General features: G+C 45.5%; 1 protein-coding gene across 1 annotated transcript; it reads left to right on the forward strand.

The window, feature by feature from the left end:
• Positions 1–521: 521 nt before the first annotated feature.
• LOC144167801 (steroid 17-alpha-hydroxylase/17,20 lyase-like) lies at positions 522–20,463 on the forward strand. Its single transcript, XM_077696973.1, has 10 exons — positions 522–675; positions 1,372–1,551; positions 9,115–9,208; positions 9,384–9,387; positions 11,750–11,901; positions 12,447–12,664; positions 13,466–13,591; positions 15,711–15,815; positions 16,596–16,727; positions 19,820–20,463. The coding sequence occupies exons 1-10, from the start codon at positions 522–524 to the stop codon at positions 20,176–20,178; spliced, it is 1,524 nt and encodes a 507-aa protein (XP_077553099.1). The 3' UTR covers positions 20,179–20,463.
• Positions 20,464–21,066: the final 603 nt, after the last annotated feature.

The raw sequence follows: 21,066 nt of genomic DNA on the forward strand, positions 1-21,066 counted from the left end.
TCCCATTAGGACAAACGCAGTAATCACAGCCAGATACTGCGTTTTGTGAAGAGGTACAACCGTGGTAAATGCGCTTATTTACGACGGCTTGTGGCCCCCGGTGTAAACTGGCAGTTTTTCCACCATCATACTACCACACGTGGGAGCAGGCCGCCTGTCGTGAGGAGTTTAAAAGACGTATTCCAGCCAAGAAACTCCCGTTCAGGCTAACTTGTGTTTTGTGTGTGCAGTCTATACGTCAAGTGCATGTGCCCTTTTTAGACCGTCTTGTGTTTTAATCAGCGCAATCCAACCAACCATGTATAACCAACTCGCCCGCCACAAGGCGTTACTCACGCATATGGTTCATGTTCTTCACGAGCTTATGCCCCTTCCAGTCACGCGACTTCGGCACACGCACCATCTCCCACTTCATTGGTTATATTAGCCTCCTGGATTAACAACGCCGTCGATGACTGACGCAACGATATTACGATGCGTTAATTGCCCTTAATGCGTCTCCTTTTCCATTGGCAGGAAACATGTCCCTTTCAGCGACTTTCATTGCGTGGGGCTGGCGCATGGTGACGACAACCGTGATATTTCTGGCCACCTTCTACGTGATACGCTTCTACCACAAAGTTTCGCAGTACCCCAAGGGACCGTTTCCGCTACCCGTCATAGGGAACCTGCTCGGTGAGCAAGTGCGAGATGTTTGCGTGTCTTGTGGTTGCTAAGCGAAACCGCCATCGCTATTGGCTGGCGCATTTATGATGGCCGAACTCAATACTTCTCAGCCTCCGGGCACCCGTCCTTGGCTGGAAAAAGTGGTGGGCGACCCCACGATGAAGTATGTTCAGGCGCGTCGTTTGGTCAAACTATTTACTCTGGCAATTAAATTCGACTATACACCTATTCGTCTCCCGCCTTTTGTCTGTCTGGCTTTCTCGCATGATTGCAGCACTGTGCAAAAGCAGTGTTCCGCAAACTTCCGTGCTTCACAAAGCCCAACAAGCAGCAAGGTTAGGCAAAAGGGAGAAAAGAGGGGTGTCAAGGAGGGACTCGCGGACCCTATGATGTGTCCTTGCGGAACTCTTCAGATCCGCGGATCCCCATTTGAGAACCACTGGCCCAACTAGTGCTCCGAAAAAGAATTTGGACCCGTATGCTGGGCTTATGCGTTGATTAATATTGCATGTAAGCGGCTGGTTTTAACTGTTTCTTAGCCGCCTACCAGAACCTAGCCTGGAAGGTTCTGAGCCCTCTGTTGTCTTTGTTACGTGCAGTGTTCCCGGGTCACAACCCCTGTTGTTCTTGGAATTGCTGAGCATGCGTTCTAGCTCAAATCATGCCTGAATTTCTACTACGGGAAGCTTTCTTTCTTTCATGCAGCTATCGACAGAGAGAAGGAGCTGCACACAAAAGCTGTGACTTGGTCAAAGGCCTATGGTGATCCCTTCACGTTGTGGATGGGCTCAAACCCAGTCATTGTTCTGAATTCATATGATGTCATCAAGGAAGCCTTGACCGAGAAGCGCCACCAATTTTCCGGCCGTCCTCCTACCAAAATTGGTGAGCTAGTGTAACAAATAGTTCATTCCAATTATTCGAATTCTGCATCCTTGCCAAGCTGGGCACTAGTGAGTATTTCAAAGGTGAACACTTGAATATCTATCGAAGTGTACGAAATATCATTGCTTTGTGTTTTCGGTGCACAGGGGATAAGATCTACGGATGATTCAGATTATGACACCACACCTTGAGATAAGAAAAACAAAAGAAGAATTCTAAAGAGGATAATAGGAACAGTAACAGTTGCAGATGTTACGCCACGTGCTCAACGCACTCTTAAATTGCAGATATAAATGAAGGTAATAAGAACGGCTAACAAACTTATAAAACATCCCAAACATGACCTGAGAATCGAGATATAGGCAGCCAAAACTTACCCAACAGTATATGCGTTGCAGTTCATATCACCCACATGACTCCAGCGGGAGTAAACATAACCAAACAAACCACCAGTAAAGATTGTTGATGTTCGTCTCCCCGGAGTCCGGTGCCGATCAGGAACCCAATCACCCGGGCTCCGGTTGATTTGGCAGGAGGCTCGCAGGGCCATGGTGTTGACGTTCTCGGAGATGGCGGTGGAATTGACGAACTCTAGGCGTTTGGATTGGATGAAGGGAAAGGAAGACTTTATATACAACTATTTACATTAGAATAACTGGGTACATGAGTAAAAAGGGAAAACTTCGAACTTCAAGTGAGACACTAGCTCCAAATGCGTACAAGTCACTCCAGCTTTTCAACTCCGTTTAACTCTAGTATGCTCCGAGCGTGTGCAAACCACTCGAGCTACGGCGGCCGGAACTCTGTTCCCACCGCAGGACTCGTCTAGTTGCCCGGTACACAGCGGTACCCTGATCTTCCGACGCGATCGTAAAATCTACCTCTCGCTTAGGGGCCTCCAAATTCCAAACTAGCTTCAACGGTTGAGACTCTAGCCTCGCGGGGACCTGCCTAGCTGAGAGCTCAGACAAGAATGCTGTTTAATGGCCAAGTTCGGCCTTATAACACCTCGGTGTTACTCTCTCTTAAGCACACCCCTCTAGCTTTCGTACACGCGTTAGGGAGGGCCCAAATTCACGTAGACAGCTGTCACTCAGCCATTTGCCGAATATTCGATAAGGCGCCACCACCTTCGGGTCGAAAGCCTGTACGTGGGCGAGCAAGCACGCGGCGGCGCGTACACATGCCTCCAAAGAGTGGGGGTGAGAAGCGGGGGCTACCGAAAGGCAGCCGTTTCGACGGTGGCGCTGTACAATGGGATCTCGCGGAAAAGCCGCCGCTGCCGTGCGGTCAGACGACGACAATTATCCCTTCGTTGTCAGCTACGCGCACAATCTTCAGAACTTGGCGGGGTCGTCTGCTTTCTCAAAGGGGATTATTCCCGCCGCATTCATCCATCCAGACAAGCCGTCTCCCGAATGCGCCGCAGCGAATTGACGACGGCCACAGCGTAGTGTCGGTAGTTCTGTGCCGCTAGACCGAGCGGCGGGGATCTATCCTTTCACACGCGAGGCCGTGGTTCCTGGCCACTGACCACATGAGTGGTCTTTACACCGCCCTTACTGCTAATCGAATTCTCATAAAGCGCGTGATTTAGTATAAACATAAGAGCACAGATACGTATGTCGGCCACGTTCGAGCCTCAATATACTGAATAGCTTCAGAGTTAAGCAAAAGAGATGCTAAAAATTTGTCACAATAATAAAGACATTCACTTTTAGTTTTTTTTTTTTTTTTTTTACGTGGAAAGACAAAACTTGAGGATAGGAAAGCAAGTGGCGGTGCAACATCTGAAAATGGCTTACCCTCTCTGAAAAAGAAACAGTTTCCGCAATATCACACAGAGAAATAGATACAATTTAACAAGCAGTGCTTTGAACTAGCACGGCTAGAAAAACTTAGACTTATTGAGAATACCAGCAAGTGTTATTTCTGAAAAAGTCGGTATCTACTTATAAGGGCCGCAGACGAAACGACAAATAAAAACACAGACCGAGAAATACGCAATGAAAGAAAAAAAAAACACAGTAAAACGAAATAACGAAAATAGACTCAGACCATTTTCTACGAAATAGACCTGAATAAGCGGTAAAAAAACTTAAAGTGCGTGGCCATGCTTAGCCTTTTAAAAAACACAGAGAACATTAAACGATAGAGTTCAAAGTCAGTATTAATTTCAAGCTACATTCTACGAAAATTGTCATCCTAATACTTTGTATTTAATGAGCTGACACCAAGTTTTTTGCATTATCTATGAATTTCTCGAAAGTAAAATACAGTATAAGACATTACAGCGCATTAACGCGAAATGGAAAGCACACATTTACAGCGCTGTCTACGTGTGCTGTTCTTTCCATATTTTGTTTTATCTCATTGTTGTTGCTTTTTTCGCTCTCCCTGGCCTTTATTCGAGTCGCAGTACGTAAACGTTACAGGGGCGAATATAGGAATTTAGGAGTACGTTGCTAACTTGAATTACTTAGTAGTAGGCGTAAATAATTTATTGGTGAACGCATAATATTTTTCCCCGTCCGTGTAAGCCGAAGCCCGTAACTCCGGCTCCTTGCTGTTAAATAAAAGTTTATTAATCGTAATCCTCACCCGACTAAACGTTAAGGTATGGTTGAAGACTCGATCGTAACGTATTTAGATGGGCAATTAAAAAGTATTTCTGTTACTTAGTGCTAATACACGGCGAATGAAGTTTTCTAGGTACGTAGATGTTCGGTCTTATGCCCATGAATGATGCGAACGTGCGATGATATTTTAATGCGACAAAACTTTAAAACGTTTTACACTAACACCCAACTTCTGACGAATCAAAATTAAACAGTCCGGCTCACTTTCATCTAAACGCGTGTTACGGATGATCTGTTAAAGGGGATTTTAAAAACATTCAAGAGCCGACACAGCGCGCTATCATTCCAAATGCCTTGTTGTTATTGTTGTTATTAATTAATTAATTAATTAATTAATTAATTAATTAATTAATTAATTAATTAATTAATTAATTAATTAATTAATTAATTAATTAATTAATTAATTAATTTATTTATTTATTTATTTATTTATTTATTTATTTATTTATTTATTTATTTATTTATTTATTTATTTATTTATTTATTTATTTATTTATTTATTTTCACATACTGCAGCTCTTTAAGGGCTATAGCAGGAGTCGTTGAAATACGGAGCAGTGATTACAAATTCACCACTTCAGGGAACAAAAAAATAAAATACACACCTACACACATGGCAATTCCATTCAGAACAAAATCCCGATGCCAATGTACACAGCAAAATCGTTATGCATCCAATGAGTGGGCACTGCAGGACGGGGCGCACATACCAACACAACAAAGCAAGGAAATATTGATTAGACACGACTTTCAAGAAAATGCAGGAATTCATTTATCGATGCGCTCCTCATCTCACCCGGCACTAAATTCCACTGTTCTGTCGTTCTTGGAAAAAAACTAAATTTGAATACATTGGTGTGTGCATGAAATGGGGCAAGGTTTAGGGCATGATTATTTCGAGTTACGGTTGGCATAGCATACGTAAGATATCTGTTATCGGAAAGGCGGTTAACTGAGTGAACGATACCATGCAAGAATTTGAGCGAATCGATATCGCGTCGCGTAGAGAGTGAGGCAACATTTAAAGTTGCAAGGGCGGATGTAGGCGAAAAATTGCGGTCATAACGGCGACAAATGAAACGGATTGCTTTTTTTTGTAAGGATTCAATTTGTTTTATTTCTCCTTTTTTGTACGGACACCAAACGATAGAGGCATAATCAGGAACTGGATGAATTAGTGTTTTGTATATTAGTAATTTAGTTTCCTGTGGGGATGTTCGGAGAGTACGTCTTAGGTAACCAAGTTTATTAAGAGATTTGGTGGAGACTGAATTGATATGCTTAGACCAGGAGAGGTTAGTAGTGAAAATCAGGCCAAGGTATTTATAATCTGAAACCCTTTGGAGCATTAGGTCATTGAAAGGGTAGTTTAAAACGTAAGTCTGCGTTCTGGTGGTGAAGGACATTGAGACAGTTTTACGGAAATTGATATTCATTTGCCATGTATCACACCAAGAGCAAAAGGCACTAAAGGAGTCATTAAGAAGATAGTGATCTTGAACGGAGTTAATGGTGTTATACAAAACACAGTCATCGGCGTACGTGCGTAATTTACAGGTAATGGATTGTGGCAAGTCATTAATAAAAAATCAAAAATAACAAAGGACCAAGAACGGACCCTTGTGGTACCCCTGATGTGACTTTAATTAGAGGTGAATTGCCAGAGTTAAAGCTAACGTATTGGGAGCGAATAAAAAGAAAATTGGCTATTAGGTCAGCTAGACTGGAATTTTTTAGGATGGCACCCAGTTTATTAAGCACCTTAGAAAGCGGAACAGTGTCGAAAGCTTTTCCGAAGTCAATGAATATTACGTCGACCTGGTGGCCGCAGTCAAGACTTGAAGAAATGTCATGGGTAAATTCTGTCAACTGAGTTAAAGTGCTGAATCCCCTACGGAAGCCATGCTGCAGATTGGATAAAACATTGTTAGTTTCAAGAAAGTCGATTATATGTTTATAAATGATGTGCTCCAACAACTTGCCGGTATGTGATGTCAGCGAGATGGTACGATAGTTTGGGAAAAGCTGCTTATCACCAGACTTATAAATCGGCCGAACCTTGGCCAATTTCCAGGCAGCGGGAAAGATACCTGAGGATAAACACTTCTGAAATATAATGGTAAGGTAACGAGATGTCCATAACGCATACCGAATTAAAAAGGAGTTTGGAATACCATCAGGACCGTCTCCCTTTTTTGCGTCTAGATTCATAATGAGATGCAAAACACCAGCATGACTGATAGTTACATCAGAAATTGGGCCGATATCGGAAGGAGAGTTAAAAGCACAAGTAACATGATTATCAACGGAATATACAGAGTGGAAGTAAGTATTAAACGCAGGGGAAATTTTCTGGTCATCAGTAATGGTTTCACCGTTAATGAAGAATGAGGAGAAAGAGCAGCTACTAGGCAGAACTGATGTCCAGAATTTACGAGGATTACTTTTTAGTAAAGAGTGCAGTTGTGTGCCAAAGAAAAAATCTTTTGCAGAAGCCATCATTGCGGCAAGTTCTTTTTTAGCTTTCTGGAACTCGTTCACACTATCAGGTTTATCAAGGTTCTTTGTACGCCTCAGCCTGCGTACACGACGAGATAGGTGAAGAATATTTCTGTTCATTCAAGGAAGTTTCTTATTCGTTTTTTTAGTTTTTTTTAGTTTTTAGTTTTTGTTGTTGGCGCATACCCAATCAGGGGATCAGTCAAACATCACTACTTATAGAAAAATAAGGATTCTTATCTAATTACGGTGTTCGAGGAAAATAATTTAAAGGGACTTGAAAGTTGTTTTTATGCCCTAGGTGAGGAAACTAGAAAATAAAAAAAATGTTACAAAATAAAAGAAAATAAAAAGACGCAGCACTGTATATTTCTGAAGAAGTTCCTTTAGGTGCCATATGAAAAGAACCAAATTACGCTGTAAATCTATTAAAATTGACGATGAAGCGCTGATGGCAGAGCAAACATCCCGGCGTCAGAGCACTGTTTCTGAAGCCTCGAATGATAGAAAAGCCGACAGTGATAATCCACCGATGAGCACCTCAATGAGCTAGCGTCTGATGCTTAAAAATCATCGGCAGATCAAAAGGTAGTGGTCGACAGACTCGCTTAACTGCACAGCAGTTTTCGCCAGGGTCGCATGAAGGGCACCAAGCAGCCTTTCACGACAATTTTAGATTGCAGAAATCTTTCAACGACAATAAAACCGATACTTGCTGCCCTTAAAGTTTAAACGACCTACGGTACCTTGCGATTATTAAAATAGTTGGCTCAATGACGTCTACAACGGGCCCGGAGAATGCTATCCTTGCTAGTGAGACTGCTGCTTCGATAAAAACGGTCCCCGCATATCCAGTAACCCCAAAAAGGCGAATTTCAGTAAGGTGCTAATGGCAGAAGGGATCAAAACGTCTGTGGGAGAGGGGTGTCTTTAGGAGAAAAAAGGGCTAAGCATACGGATAGGAATCCGAACCTATGACTGGAGACGATATCGATATGTCCAACTTTCGTTGGGCCAAGACTATTGCCAAGAAATCTTCATAAAATATGGGGATAAAATTAACCAGACGAACCGAAAATTTTCGGATTTTTCATCACGTTGAGAAGCATCTGTGTATATTATAGTACGTTGCTGAGTTGAGGCCAAATGATTTTAGGGGAGGCTACTCCATGGAGGAGACCACTGAGCAGTCGGGCAGATAATAGTTTTTGCATTTTGGGAAAAGATTTTCCTGAAGTTTATCGAAGTGTATTACCCCTGTCAATAGATGAACTCCCACTATTAATCGCAACATCTAATGGAGACAGAAAGCTTTGTACTAGACTACTTTGCGAACAACAGGATCTGGGACATTGGTGCGCCAGAAACGCATCTGTAGCCACCACTTTTAACAGCGAAGCTGCTGAGCAAATCGTTCGTACATGGTTTTCGCAGTTACAAATACCAAGAAAATGCCGAGCGCCCGTGCACGCGTGCCTCGAGCGCACGTATGTCAAGATAAGCATACCCACTTTGGGAGATTGGCCAACATTGGCCACAAAAGAACTCCAGCGTTCACCGTGCCGTAGCAACGCTTGCTCAGAACGAGAAAGACACGTTATAACGTACACGCCTCGTTCGTTCCTCCTGGTGTCGTCTTGCGCATGCGCTGTGTACCGTAAAAGAGCCGCAGCTTGAATGTCGAAGCTGCTGTAGGTGATCATTGACTCCACATGACCCTGCCGCAAATAGTTCGCACGGCGAAGGTAGAGGCCGCGCTTTGAGAGTCCCGGCGTGCAAAGCATCCGCTAGAGACGACAAGTTGTTCTCGCTGAGTGGCGTACGATAACGTCGGCCAAGACGACGAGCTCACTCTGGCTTGGCTCAACATAAAGTCAATGAAATTCCATGCCGCCGAGGTAAACCAAGACACTACAATGATACTAAAACTCAACTTTGTGTCGGTCGGTGATCCCCCACAACAGCTTCGCCAGTCAAGACTTGCACGTGAGTGCAGCCTTCCCTGATTTCTTTATTTTCTCATGATCTTACACACAAACAGCCACACTATCGACGATGATTATGATGATGTGACGTGCTACCCACGTCGTCGTCCTCTTTCCTTGATGCCGATACTTGACGGGAAGCGCGGCGTACGTCCCAAGTGGGCTTTAACACTGGGCTTTAGTGCTCCAAAGGCCTTTGTGGGCTTAAAATATTTACTTGTCGAAACGAACTGAAAAGATATCATTTTTTTTTCTAATACGCGAGTTGCTGGCGCTTCTTCCTTCCATTGACTTTTTCCCCTTATGAATAATAGACATTGATGACCAGGAGTAGAAGGATAGCTTGCATAACAAACGCGATGGTTAAAAGCAGATCATAGGATGGCGCATGTTCCTAACCAGTGGAAGGTATCTCTTTCTTCGTGCTCGTGCATGAACAGCGGATGTACAGAGGCACAGTGACTCTGACATCGTCTTCGAAGACTACAATCCTACTTGGAAGGCCATTCGCAAAGTGGCCCTTACGGCTGTCAGGTGAGAACATACCGTACCCTGTGTGCTCGTGGTCTGCAGGCGCCAATGCAAGCAAACTCTTAATCGAAAATACACATTGTTGATTCAATAAATTATAACGATTTTTTTCTCAACCCCCAGTTGCTCTATCACGCGCCAGCTTAAGATGTGAAAAGCTTAATGGAACGCTGTACAGAAAAGTTCATGTGCTCACTTGAGGGTAAATCATCTTTTGGGGCGTAAATAGCTAGAAAGAACTCTTTTAAGTTCGAACCTTATCACAAGCGGAAAGAAAAACTTCCCGACTCAACTTCCCTTCTAGCAAATACTTAATGACGTAAACAAATCTCACACCACTTAAAAATAAGTTCACATATATTAAACTTGCCCGTTGTCCCCCTACGTGTGACAAATTACGCCTGCTAGAGGACTTTTCTTTCAATATCTTAGCAATAAATTCATTCACTCATTGCTAGGAGAAATTTAGTTGTAATACACTTTTAACTCGTCAATTATTTTTTTAAATATTTTTTTTTCAGTAGCTGTCTCGCCACTCTGCCATGCAAACCAACATAGTGTCCACCGTAGCCGCCAGCGCACTTTACTGACTTTCTTTAAATAGCTCCCAAGCTCCTTTTTCCGAAGAGAACAGCAACGGCCTTATCTTCGGGACTGGACGGGCTGCGCAAACAACGCAGTGGTTGGACCCACACTCTTTATGCCGTTTACACCTGTGGCAATCAGTTCTTCCCCCTCAACCTTAGCAAAACGATCGAAGGGCGGTGCAGCCCCGTGCACGCCATGGCGTAGTGCATACCCATAACTTCAAACTCTAGACTGGCTGCGAAGATTCCCCTCTGTGCCCAATGTGAAATAGAACATTTGTAGCGAGTTTGTCCTGCAGCCGCGCTGCGCGGGCAACAGCTCGCTCCCTGTATCGTATATGGCGTGGAGGCAGGCTTTAACTGCTCCACTTTCTTGTACCTTGTTCAAACATTTACCAGTTAATTTTAGGGATAAATTACTTGGTGATATACTAAAGCAAAGCTATATAAGGCGAGCCGAAATAAAAACACAGAGGTCCTGTGTACGGAGAAAACTCCTCTGGCGCTACCCGTGCCAAAGCGCGAAAGAAACGGTTTGATGAGGAGTTCAAAGTGACGGGAGGGAGAAAGATTGCCCGGGTTAATCGGTGCGGAGCGCGCCTGCAGCGAGCTACTCGTGAATCACAGCTCAAGCGATAACTGCGGGCGGTGCGGGCGGAGCAGCGCCCACAGGGCAACGGCAAAACACCCGCCACACGTTACATTGAAATGTGTACGCAACGCATCATACGTCAAACACCGGCCGCACGTTACAGTTTCGCTGATTAACCACCTGTGCGGAGTGCACGGCGAAATTTTTTACAATACTCTGGGCTGGCAAAAGCTTTTAGTCCTCATATGGCGCTGGGAATCTATCGGAACACTCACCAGTGAATACACTCGCTCGTACTCAAGCTCACGTGTGAGTACGACGCTGAGTGAGTACAGACATAAACAAAAAAAAAAGAAGTCTGAGGACGACTGACTCCCGGGTGCGTACATGCACTCGCCGGGAGAGTGTGCCCATGATTTGGTACTCATGAGTTGGTACTTATGTGCAATTGTACACGTGCTGTACTTGTGTAATTGTATTATCACTAGCAATAATACACTATACTTGTACGAAACACCGCCGTTAGACGCTGTAACAACAAAAAATCGAAACCCGCGAGAAACAAAACGTTCTGCCACGAACGTGCATTCGGTGGACATTTGGATTGTTTGGCACATTGATGCCAGTCTGCGCAAGGAATGTAGAGTTGCTGTCAACGTAAGCACCGCCGCATCTGGAGCGTTTACGCAACTTCTGCAGGCCGGCTCCGCCTGGGTTGCTCCGTGCAGTGGCGGAGTGCACGCTTTACGACTGCCGTTGCATCTGGGGTTAAATGAGAGTGCCCAAATGAGAAAAGCGGACGTTCCCCGAGTTGTATTTCTGCGGACTGTGAGATTCGCGAAGTCGTTTTGGGCGGCCAGCTTTCCCTGCACTTCCGCCTTGCACGATAGCGCACGCCGGCCATAATTAATTGCGGGAAGTAGTGCTCGTATGAACTACTTGGGTTCGAACATGCGAAAGAATCTAGAGTGAGTGAGTGAGTGAGTGAGTGAGTGAGTGAGTGAGTGAGTGAGTGAGTGAGTGAGTGAGTGAGTGAGTGAGTGAGTGAGTGAGTGAGTGAGTGAGTGAGTGAGTGAGTGAGTGAGTGAGTGAGTGAGTGAGTGAGTGAGTGAGTGAGTGAGTGAGTGAGTGAGTGAGTGAGTGAGTGAGTGAGTGAGTGAGTGAGTGAGTGAGTGAGTGAGTGAGTGAGTGAGTGAGTGAGTGAGTGAGTGAGTGAGTGAGTGAGTGAGTGAGTGAGTGAGTGAGTGAGTGAACAAGCGGCATGCTACCGCACGAAATTAAAAAAGAGAATCATGCACTTTGGGGGCTACCGCTGTATTTGGCTTGCTCACGTGTTTTTGTTTCTTATGTTGCCGAAACAAAAAGTATACCGTAGGCACATCACTCGAGAAACTTTGTACGGAAGTTGTGGATGCCTACGTTGACACTCTAGGAGACAATCCCGTGCAGGTCGACGCCAGGGATCCGTTCATGTTCATCATGGTCAATATCCTTGCGATGTGTGCGTTCGGCGCCAAGTAAGTTTAACGCTACGAGTACTAGTAGCGTGCCAGCTTGTTTTATAACCATTTTTAAAACACTATATTTGTAAGATGAAACGATTGAAATGAGCACAAAACTATTTTTCAACGTCCTCCACGTAAATGGGCAATGGTGACGCTGTATGGTAAGACGATGGCTTAGGTACTGTTATAACGTTAGGTTGTTTACGAAGTTTCGAAATGGTTACATCTACAACTCTTCTCCGCTCATCTAGAATCACAGTCATTTTCCTTTATACTATACTGTGACCTTGTAATTACCTGCAGATAACCGGTGTCGCTGCTCTTTGTTGCCACTTTTTTTCCCATGCGCTCACCAATTTTTACCTACACTGTTGAAAAGTTCCCTTCAAGACATTCCATTGAAGAATATGCTCGCTCGCACTCTGCCTGTTCCGCCAGTATGTAAGGAAAATAAAAATTGCACTCCCGTTTGACGCATACAGCGCGAACTATTCGTATACGATTTGAGCAGAGCTCACTGCTCCCCTTTGTGTTGTCTGAATGTTTGCTTTTTTTAGATTTCACTCCGGCAGTTCCGACCTCGCTCGCATTAAAGCGATCAATCATGCCTATATTGAACTGGCGCCAAATGGACTTCCAAGTGACATAGCGCCTTGGCTTGGTATTATCTACTATGTGAGGGAGAAAAAGTATAAAGAACTGTCCGGGAAAATGAGCCGCATCATTAACCGCCTCAACAAAGACGCAAAGAAAAGTTACGTCTCAGGTAAGGCGCGCAAACTACAAAGTTTCTAATGTTTTATTAGAGCGTTTTCTTGATATAGGGGATTGAAGTTGATACGCAACGCACGCTGTATCGAGGAAATTTGCGTCAAATGCTTTAAAAGCGGTGGCTGTTCTTGGCGAAGGCAGGCTGCAAAATTTTGATCGGGTATACAGGCCTGCATCGGTGTGGGTGTATCCTACATATAGGGGGAGCGGTAAAAACGGAAGGTGCGTGTAGTAGAGTTAAAAGGTGCTTGCCACAACGTGAGAAGACTTGCTCGCCTATCAGGGCGCTCGATTTCCGCGGCAACTTTTGTGCTTACACACCAGTTTTCTCATCATGCGCGCGCAAACGATGCTTTGTACAATGGCCATCATGGCGCAGCGGGCTCCCTCGGACAAAAGAGTGCGCGATACGTTTATCCGACTTGATAGCCTTGCGCGCGTAGAAAGCCGCGCTTTCTTGTTCACCAGTTTAGGTAGGGTGATCTGCTCAGCCTCGCCCGAACGCTGCCGCTTTCGTACGCAATTTGCAACCAAGCAAGTTTTTTTCTCCTCCGGGGTTACAACATCGGAAATCTAGGCTGATGGAGGCGAAAAGCAAAAGCGCCCCTGTGTACGAGATTTGGGCGCACGTCGAAGATCCCCAGGTGGTCAAAATTAATCCGCAGCCCTCCACTACGGCGGCGCGCCTCATCGCCTGCGCTGCGCCTACAATCAATCAATCAATCAAATCAAGGCTGTGTTGGTGTTACCAATTTTCATTTATTATGCGGGCCCCTAAATGATATTCCCTTTTTGGGAAAAATAGAGAACTTCACCCACGCAGTGCTGTCGGCGAGAGAGGAAGCCCTGATGCAGGAAAAAAGCGACGCCGAATTCCTGACCGAGGGCAACATGGTGCAGATCCTGGTTGATTTATTTGTTTGGAGGCAAGGCACTACCTTCATTGGCCCGGTGATGCAACACCACTGGGTGTTCCTTATGTAGAATTTGTAGAACTTGTAGAATTTGTAGAGTTTATAGAACGCTTAAGCGGACCCCGAGTACGACACGACCAAATCATAATTTGAACAACAAGGCAAAGGGCGCCAATTCTGCGTTATCTGCGGCTGAAAAAAAAATTCAAAGCTCCTTTAAAGAGAAAGATGGTTAAAACGCGAAGCTTTCTCCCATACGACCTGAGTCAAAATTAAAGTCTAAAATACAAACTGTTTCGACGGTGTCGGAATGGCGCATTCGGATAGGTGTCCGCTTCATAACGCGAGAAACCCAGGTTCGAATCACACCACGAGATGCGTTTCCTTCTCACGGCGCCCCTTGATGAGCCGTTGTGGACACCCAATATGTAAGTTGGCTTTCCTGCAGTGCGTTTTGAGCATAACAATTCGGATTTTGGACTTTGACTTTGGACTTCGAACCCAGATAAAGATTCGCATTTCAACCACCTTCCACTTCTCCCGCGATCATCATCATCGTCAGAGAAAGTTGGCTTTCCTGCAGTGGGTTTTGGGGTGACGTCATAGTGAATGACGCATAGAAAGATTCGCTTTAAAACGCACGAAAGGGTTTAGTAAACGAACTTCCCATGCTTGGCATGCTAAAATCTAGAAGATCACAAGCTAATCAGTTTTCTTCGTCTTTCTTTTTCCCCTGGAATGGACCAGTGTTATCACGGCAGTCCACACCGTGCGAGGGCTTGTGTGCTCCACGCCGGCCGTGGCTGTATGAAGGCCGTTAAATTCCACACACTTGTTTAGTCGTAATCGCTGATCAAGTCAAAATATTTTACAGGTCCCATTAGTTCACTCAGAGAAGATTAAAATTACAAAAAAGATACGAGAACATTAAATTTCGTGCACGCGAAAAAAAAGTACGCAGCCTCAGAATGAAGCATTAGTGTATCGCAAAGTAAAGATATTATGGCAAGGAAACAGCAACTTAACTTCTAAACATAGCTCAGATTGCAAAGATTGGGAGTACGCATTTTGAAGTTAATAGATAATCTATAAAACTTTGAAGTAAAGCAAATTCAGGAAGAGATGTGGAGGTAAAAGAGAACACAAAAGTGGTAATTTACATCCAGAAGCTGCAAGGGCCAGATAGATTAACGAACGGGGCAGTTCAGTTATGATGAACAGTACTGCAAAAATGTAACAATCAGAATACATACGTACGTGCAGGGTAATGTATCAAACTAAATCTGATGTCTTATAACCCATCAATAGATACTTCTGGAATGCTACTGATATTAGGCAACACCTGTAGAGCAAATAAAATGCAGAGCGCCTCGGAAGTAAATCCAATATCATCGAACAACAGATACGTTGTTCGTTTCACTTTAGAGCGAGATACAATTTTATGTACAGTGGGTGAACGTGAGCGGAGGGAAGGCTGCAAATTTGCGCCAACATGGAAACGTTACCATGTGTATGAGATAAGGATATGTTGTCACTTATTGTAAGAACTCAATATTCGCAGGGTGCTTCGCCAGCACATGTTCACTCCTGATCTACGAGGCGCGGAGGGCAAAGAAATAACTTAAATTACCTATAGAGCTTTAACAGTGCATCGAGGTTTAGTTCACACGGGCACCTTTGTATACCACTTCCAGCAGGGAAACGAACTTTGCCGTCGGCAATCAGAATCGCGCTCCCATTCTCAGCGGTATAAAACGCTTGGGCCACTGAGCACCAGCGCCAGATCAATCACTCAAACAGGGTACGGCGATGGTGAAGCGGTCTTTCATTCCCGACTTCAAGGGCAATGTTGTAGGGAAGACCATTACACGCGCGCACGATGTGGGGAAGCGCCTTTAGGTTGAACTAATTAGCAACCATCTACTAGAAGGACGAATCTAAGGGATAGCGCAACCGGCGTATGGGCTTCCGCCTCAAGGTATAACGCAGACGCATACTGCTGCATTCCTTCGTTTAGAATCGCTCAGTCTGTCTTTATAAGTGTAATATGTCCCCTTAAGGTCTTAAACTTTTTCTTTGCCATCCGGAAAACTATAGTACGGGGTGATAAACGCTTTGAATCCATTTATGTCTTAGCTGGAACAGACACGTCTGTCGGTGAGCTTCAGTGGCTCCTCCTCAAGATATCCAGGGAGCCTAGCATTCAAAGCAAAATTCAAAAAGAAGTTGACGCTCATATAGGTAAGCTTTCTCTGAAATTTTGTTTAAAGGGCCAATAAAAACAACGAAAAACCTTGCTTCAGCTGAAGGGTTGTGCCACTAATTTGACGCTGCGTAAAACGTAATTTGACGCTGCGAATTTGCATCAAATACGTTGTGCAGTGGCATCGTGTGTGCATGTGTGTGTGTGTGTGTGTGTGTGTGCGTGTGTGTGTGTGTGTGTGTGTGTATGTGAGTGTGCGTCTGCCTGTGCGTGTGTTGTTGTTGTTGTTGATGTTGATGATGATGATGATGATGATGATGTTGTTGCTGTTTTCTTATCGTTGCAAGGATACGTTAGAGGCCCGATTTTTAGGCCATTAAGTTAGGGCTGGTTTGAGTACAGAAAGCACGCTTGTCATTGGAACAAACCGGCTGGACGCGCGTGCGGGCATAAATTTCACAGGATGTAGGCACACACGCCATCGTGTAATTATAAAAGCACCGGTGTTCCTGTGCGGAGCGGAATACCATAACACATCTCATTATGCGCTCTTCGTGAGTGCGCAGCTGCAATGAAACGCCGCCGCTGCTCGCAATAATGAACGGCGCCCGTCTCTGACCAAACCTGCAATTAACGCTGCCAGCATTGCGCCCACCAATATAGCTCGTAGAGATATGCAAATCTTGCGTTGGCTTGAGAATCCCTACGATGGCTGTTGTACTCCGTTTCCTAGCTTAATAAGAAAGTGCGCGAACTTGCAAATATATTTCTGGGTCCCTGCTGAGCAACACTGCGCTACCTTCTGCCTTGATTTTTAGGACAATCACCCCCGACAATGAAGGACAGAGAAAGGCTACCATACACAGTGGCCTGCATATTGGAGACGCTTCGTTTCTACCCTATCACTCCTTTGGGATTGCCTCATAAGGCGTCTTGTGACTCGCAGCTGGGTAAGACGAGGTTTTTTGGTATCTTAAGGGGTTTACGTCGGGGGGAAAACTTTCGAAACTTCCTCATCGGGCGGGCGCCCTAACATCGCGCTTGCTGTCTTGAATGAAGTTTATTCGACCAATCAATCCTGAGGAATGCTCAACTACGGACCGTTTCTGAATCGAAGAATTATGGCTGCCTCGTTTCTAGCCTCTCATTAAACCGTGGCTACCCATAGTCGCTGTGCATGTATTTTTCGACGAGGATTCGTGATGTCGTATTCACCGGGATTACTCGTGTGCCACTGGTGATATTTGTTCTTTTTAAGCACGGAAGCTCTACTAAGTCACGTCATTTCTGTGGGTTCCTGACAACCCGTGAGGGAACACTGGTACTCGTTGCAGGATGGAAGGCTGTTTCAGTGGCTACGCGGACGAGACTGAGACGCTGTTTATTTACCGTTCGGTTTGCATACACAGCAAGGCGGCTGGTGCACACTTCACTCTCCCCGCTTCCCGGCCACGTGCTGGATATGGGCTCCAAACGCCGAGCCAACCTCAGTGGTCGACGTCTGCCTATCGACTCCCCGCTACCGTCCCCTCCAAGCCCAACTTATTCTTCCCCATTCAAAAGGCCAAACAAACAAAGTACAACTCAATAAAATAACAACTATGAGTGGTACGCAGGGCGAGCGAAGCTATTTCCTAAGGATTTGGGTGTTTCGACCTCTCCCAGAGCTAGAAGCCAGCACGTGAAGTTATGTGATTGTCTGGTACAGAAACGCCGCAATTATCACGCTTCCCGTCTCACTTCGCCACTTATACTCCCTCACCCACCCTATCGTCTGCAGCATCCTGGAACGCGAAACCTTGACACTTTCCCTCTTTATCTTTTTTTTTTTTTTTTTGCGGAACCTCTCCCATTCGCTTTCTTTACAGTTTCTGATTAGGTTTTTACCCCCAGAAAAAACCCCTGTAACAAAATGTTTAGACGGCCGAACATACATGTAATCCCAGAATACTATCCAAAGCCACGTTCAGATAGATGGAATGATGCATAAGTTTCAATGCTTCCACACCTTGAAAGTGCAATTCGCGCTTGTGGTCGCTCTACTTCGGAAAGAATGGATAGGAAAGACCGCATTGAGGCGACAGTGAGGTAGCGAGCTCAAATTGTGTCACTTGTGGGCTCAGAGGCTGGTGCGAGCCTTTGGCGACGCATGTGACGTCACAGACGGAACTGACACCATCGGTGGCTCCACAACAAAGTGAAACTGACTATGCTGTACGGATGATGGCGTAATTTTTGAGGGTTGCTTGCTTCTTGGGGTGCTAATGCGCATTTTCGCCACTTGAGGTTTGCAGACGACATACCCTTGCTCAGCGAGTCTGCAAAACATCAGCAAAAAAATCTTGGGGAACTAAATTCAGAAAACAACGCCATGTGGCTAAAAATAAATATAAATAAATCTAAAATCATAATGAATAAACATGCCGAAAGCGCCCTGTTCATCACAGGTAACGAAACGATATATAGAACAAGAAGATTATAACTACCTCGGTCAGGTCGTCTGCGCTGATCCCAACCCCGAGAAAGAAATCCGGCGCAGAATCAGTATCGGCTGGGGGGCACTCGGCAAACACTCCCAAATAATGGAAAATAAGCCATCTCTATCACTAATGAGGAGAATATACAGCCGATGCGTTCTTCGGTTATGAAATATGGAGCGGAAACTTGGCGCCTTACTTAACAACTTAAGAGCAAATTTAGGTCGGCTCAACGAGCTATGGAACGAATAATGATCGGAGTAATACGTAGAGGCAGGAAACGAGCTTCCTGATTCAGAGGACAGATGAGAGCAGACGGTATCATAGTTCCCACGAAGAAAAAGAAATGGACTTGGGCTAGCCTCGTAATTAGGCGAAATGACAATCGGTGGTCCTACCACTGTGACAGAGTGGACACTGAGAGACGGGTTTAGAAAAATAGGGATGACATTAAAAAAATTCGCAGGCAAAGAATGCACTCCAGCGGCACGGGACAGGAGCGGTTGGAAGTAGATGGGAGAGCCCTTCGTGCTGCAGTGGACCTGGCGGCCTGTTAATGATGATGAAGCGATAAAGGCCCATAGGCGCCGAGAAACGTTCCGGTAATAGTCGGCAAGTCAACGGGTAGTATCAAGACGGGCAGAGAGCCGAAGTACGGGCTCGCGGTGTGGGATGGGGCAATGACGGCTGACACCATTACTGCAGCATTAAGATACCTGTAATCGATACCAACATCAATCGCTCTCGTGTCTCCGTAGGCTTGAGCTTAAATTTGACATCACATACCTGTAGATCACATTTCAAACACCTTGAACGCATAGCAAAATATGCTGAGCACGTGGTTGCGAGTTCGATTCCCGGTCGCGGCGGCCGCTTTTCTGATGGAGGCGAAAAGCAAAAACGCCCGTGTGTGCGACACTTCGGCGCACGTTAAAGGTTCCCAGGTGTTCAAAATTAATCCGGAGCCCTCCGGTACGGCGCGCCTCATCGCCTGCGTTGCGTCGGCGCGTAAACCCTACAATCAATCAATCATATCAAAATATCCCAGAAACTGGTTTGTTTAATTTTAAATGATGCAGTATACCTACACACGTCGGCCACATCACGATACAGAGACGTAACTATTACAGTTTCTGCAAGGCTTCAACGCTACTTTCCGATATCAAGTGGCTGCATATATGCTTTCCTTCGCAGCACGTCTCGTCGGTTTGGGATAGTTAATTCCTGTACGCTCGAAATGGGTCCAGATGCACCAGAAAGCAGAGCTCGTTTTCGGTGAAAGTATGCGAACGAGGAATGAGCATGATTAATAGAAAGCGTGATTGCGAGATAAGCGGCGTGTTTCCTATAGGAATCACGGTATACATGTTCTTGCAGGAATTCAGATATCACTGTTTTCTCTTTTTAGTTTTTTTTTTCTAACATTGTCACAAACTCGGGGTGCACAAAGGCAACAGCGTGCACTGGCACGCACTGGGGGTCAAGTAGCAGTCTCAGCAATGCTTAAACTTTCACGAAAGGGCAGGTTGTGTTTACAATGTACATTGCCCATTCAACCTTCCCAGGCGGTATGCCCATACCCAAGGACACCAGGCTGCTGTACAACGTCTACAGCGTCAACCACGACCCGCTACTTTGGGATGATCCCGAAGTGTTCCGGCCAGAACGGTTTCTGGACCCGGCTACGGGCAAGCTCCGCGCAAGAGACCTGACACCGCCCCTGCTGAGCTTCGGTCTCGGACCGCGGTCGTGCCCCGGGGAGAAGCTCGCACATGCGGACATGTTCTTCGTGCTCGTGAGGCTTGTACAGCGGATTCGGGTGACCGCGCCCGACGGCATGGTCGGGGCCGATGTAAAGCCGTTGCGGTCCAACCTGTTTCTTCTAGCGGGCCGGCAGGAAATTATTCTAAACAAGCGGCGCTAAAAACCCCCTCCGTGCGAAATATTCTTGTATACAAATGGTAGGATGAGGAATTCTTGCTTCTCTCGGCTAAGCACCAGCGAAAGAAGTTACGGCGGTTATCTAAGCGGACACTCATGAACGGCTTATTCAAACACTGCGCTGTGTAAACTTCTTGCCAATATTCCTGAAAATTAGTGCTGAAACCTCTTTTTAGAAGCTCTTTTTCATGGCGGTAACCGACCGCATCTTGATCGCTGTTTCTTTTTTGTTTTTCTTACCTCTGATCATTCGCAGTGGTTCTTGCAATTTACGTTTTTGGTGTGAGTGCCTACTTTTGTCTGTATTTTGGCGTAAAGGGACTATAATAAAACATTGCGTTAGTTTTACTAACTTCACCGGATGCAAAGCATATGCACAAGAGCGATACATTTTGATGGGTGAGCGATTCGGCGCGCGAAATCGGTCGGCCGTTGCTATTGATAGAATTTCAAATGGCACGCTGAAGTGAAAAGTCACTTATCCCGTAAATGAACCCTTCTGGCATGAAGCCGGCGAGAAGAGGGAGGCAACTGCTGCCAAGTGAAAATAAGGGCAAGTGCCAGCTGCCTCTACAGGAACCGGGCGGCCGTTGTATGGCACCACCGTCGCTTCAGCGAACAGCGCCACCCGTGGCGAACCGCTCGTCAGCGTAATGCCTGTGGTGGTAAGCGCAGCGTAGTTGTGCATGCCTCTCTGTCGTTCTGTTGCGGTACGGCTGGCAACGCGTAGATAACCTCAAGGACTTTTTTTCACGTCCGTAAATCTTGACAGCAGAGGCGACCTCTACGAGGCATGCCATGTGTGTGATTTACGCCCATACTCAGTAATTACAAATAGCAACCAACGCTCAAAGCGTCGAGCTAAAAGTCA

Source organism: Haemaphysalis longicornis, unplaced genomic scaffold, assembly GCF_048455015.1.
Source record: "Haemaphysalis longicornis isolate Haplotype H1 unplaced genomic scaffold, Haemaphysalis longicornis Haplotype H1 scaffold_2, whole genome shotgun sequence".
Lineage (NCBI taxonomy): Eukaryota > Metazoa > Arthropoda > Arachnida > Ixodida > Ixodidae > Haemaphysalis > Haemaphysalis longicornis.

What these genes read in the sequence shown, in the direction of transcription:
- LOC144167801 (XM_077696973.1), top strand. Translation starts at nt 522, where the DNA reads ATGTCCCTTTCAGCGACTTTCATTGCGTGGGGCTGGCGCATGGTGACG. An exon ending in CCGTCCTCCTACCAAAATTG is followed by an intron (nt 1,552 to 9,114) that starts GTGAGCTAGTGT and finishes GTGCATGAACAG; the next exon opens with CGGATGTACAGAGGCACAGT. An exon ending in GTCTTGTGACTCGCAGCTGG is followed by an intron (nt 16,728 to 19,819) that starts GTAAGACGAGGT and finishes CAACCTTCCCAG; the next exon opens with GCGGTATGCCCATACCCAAG.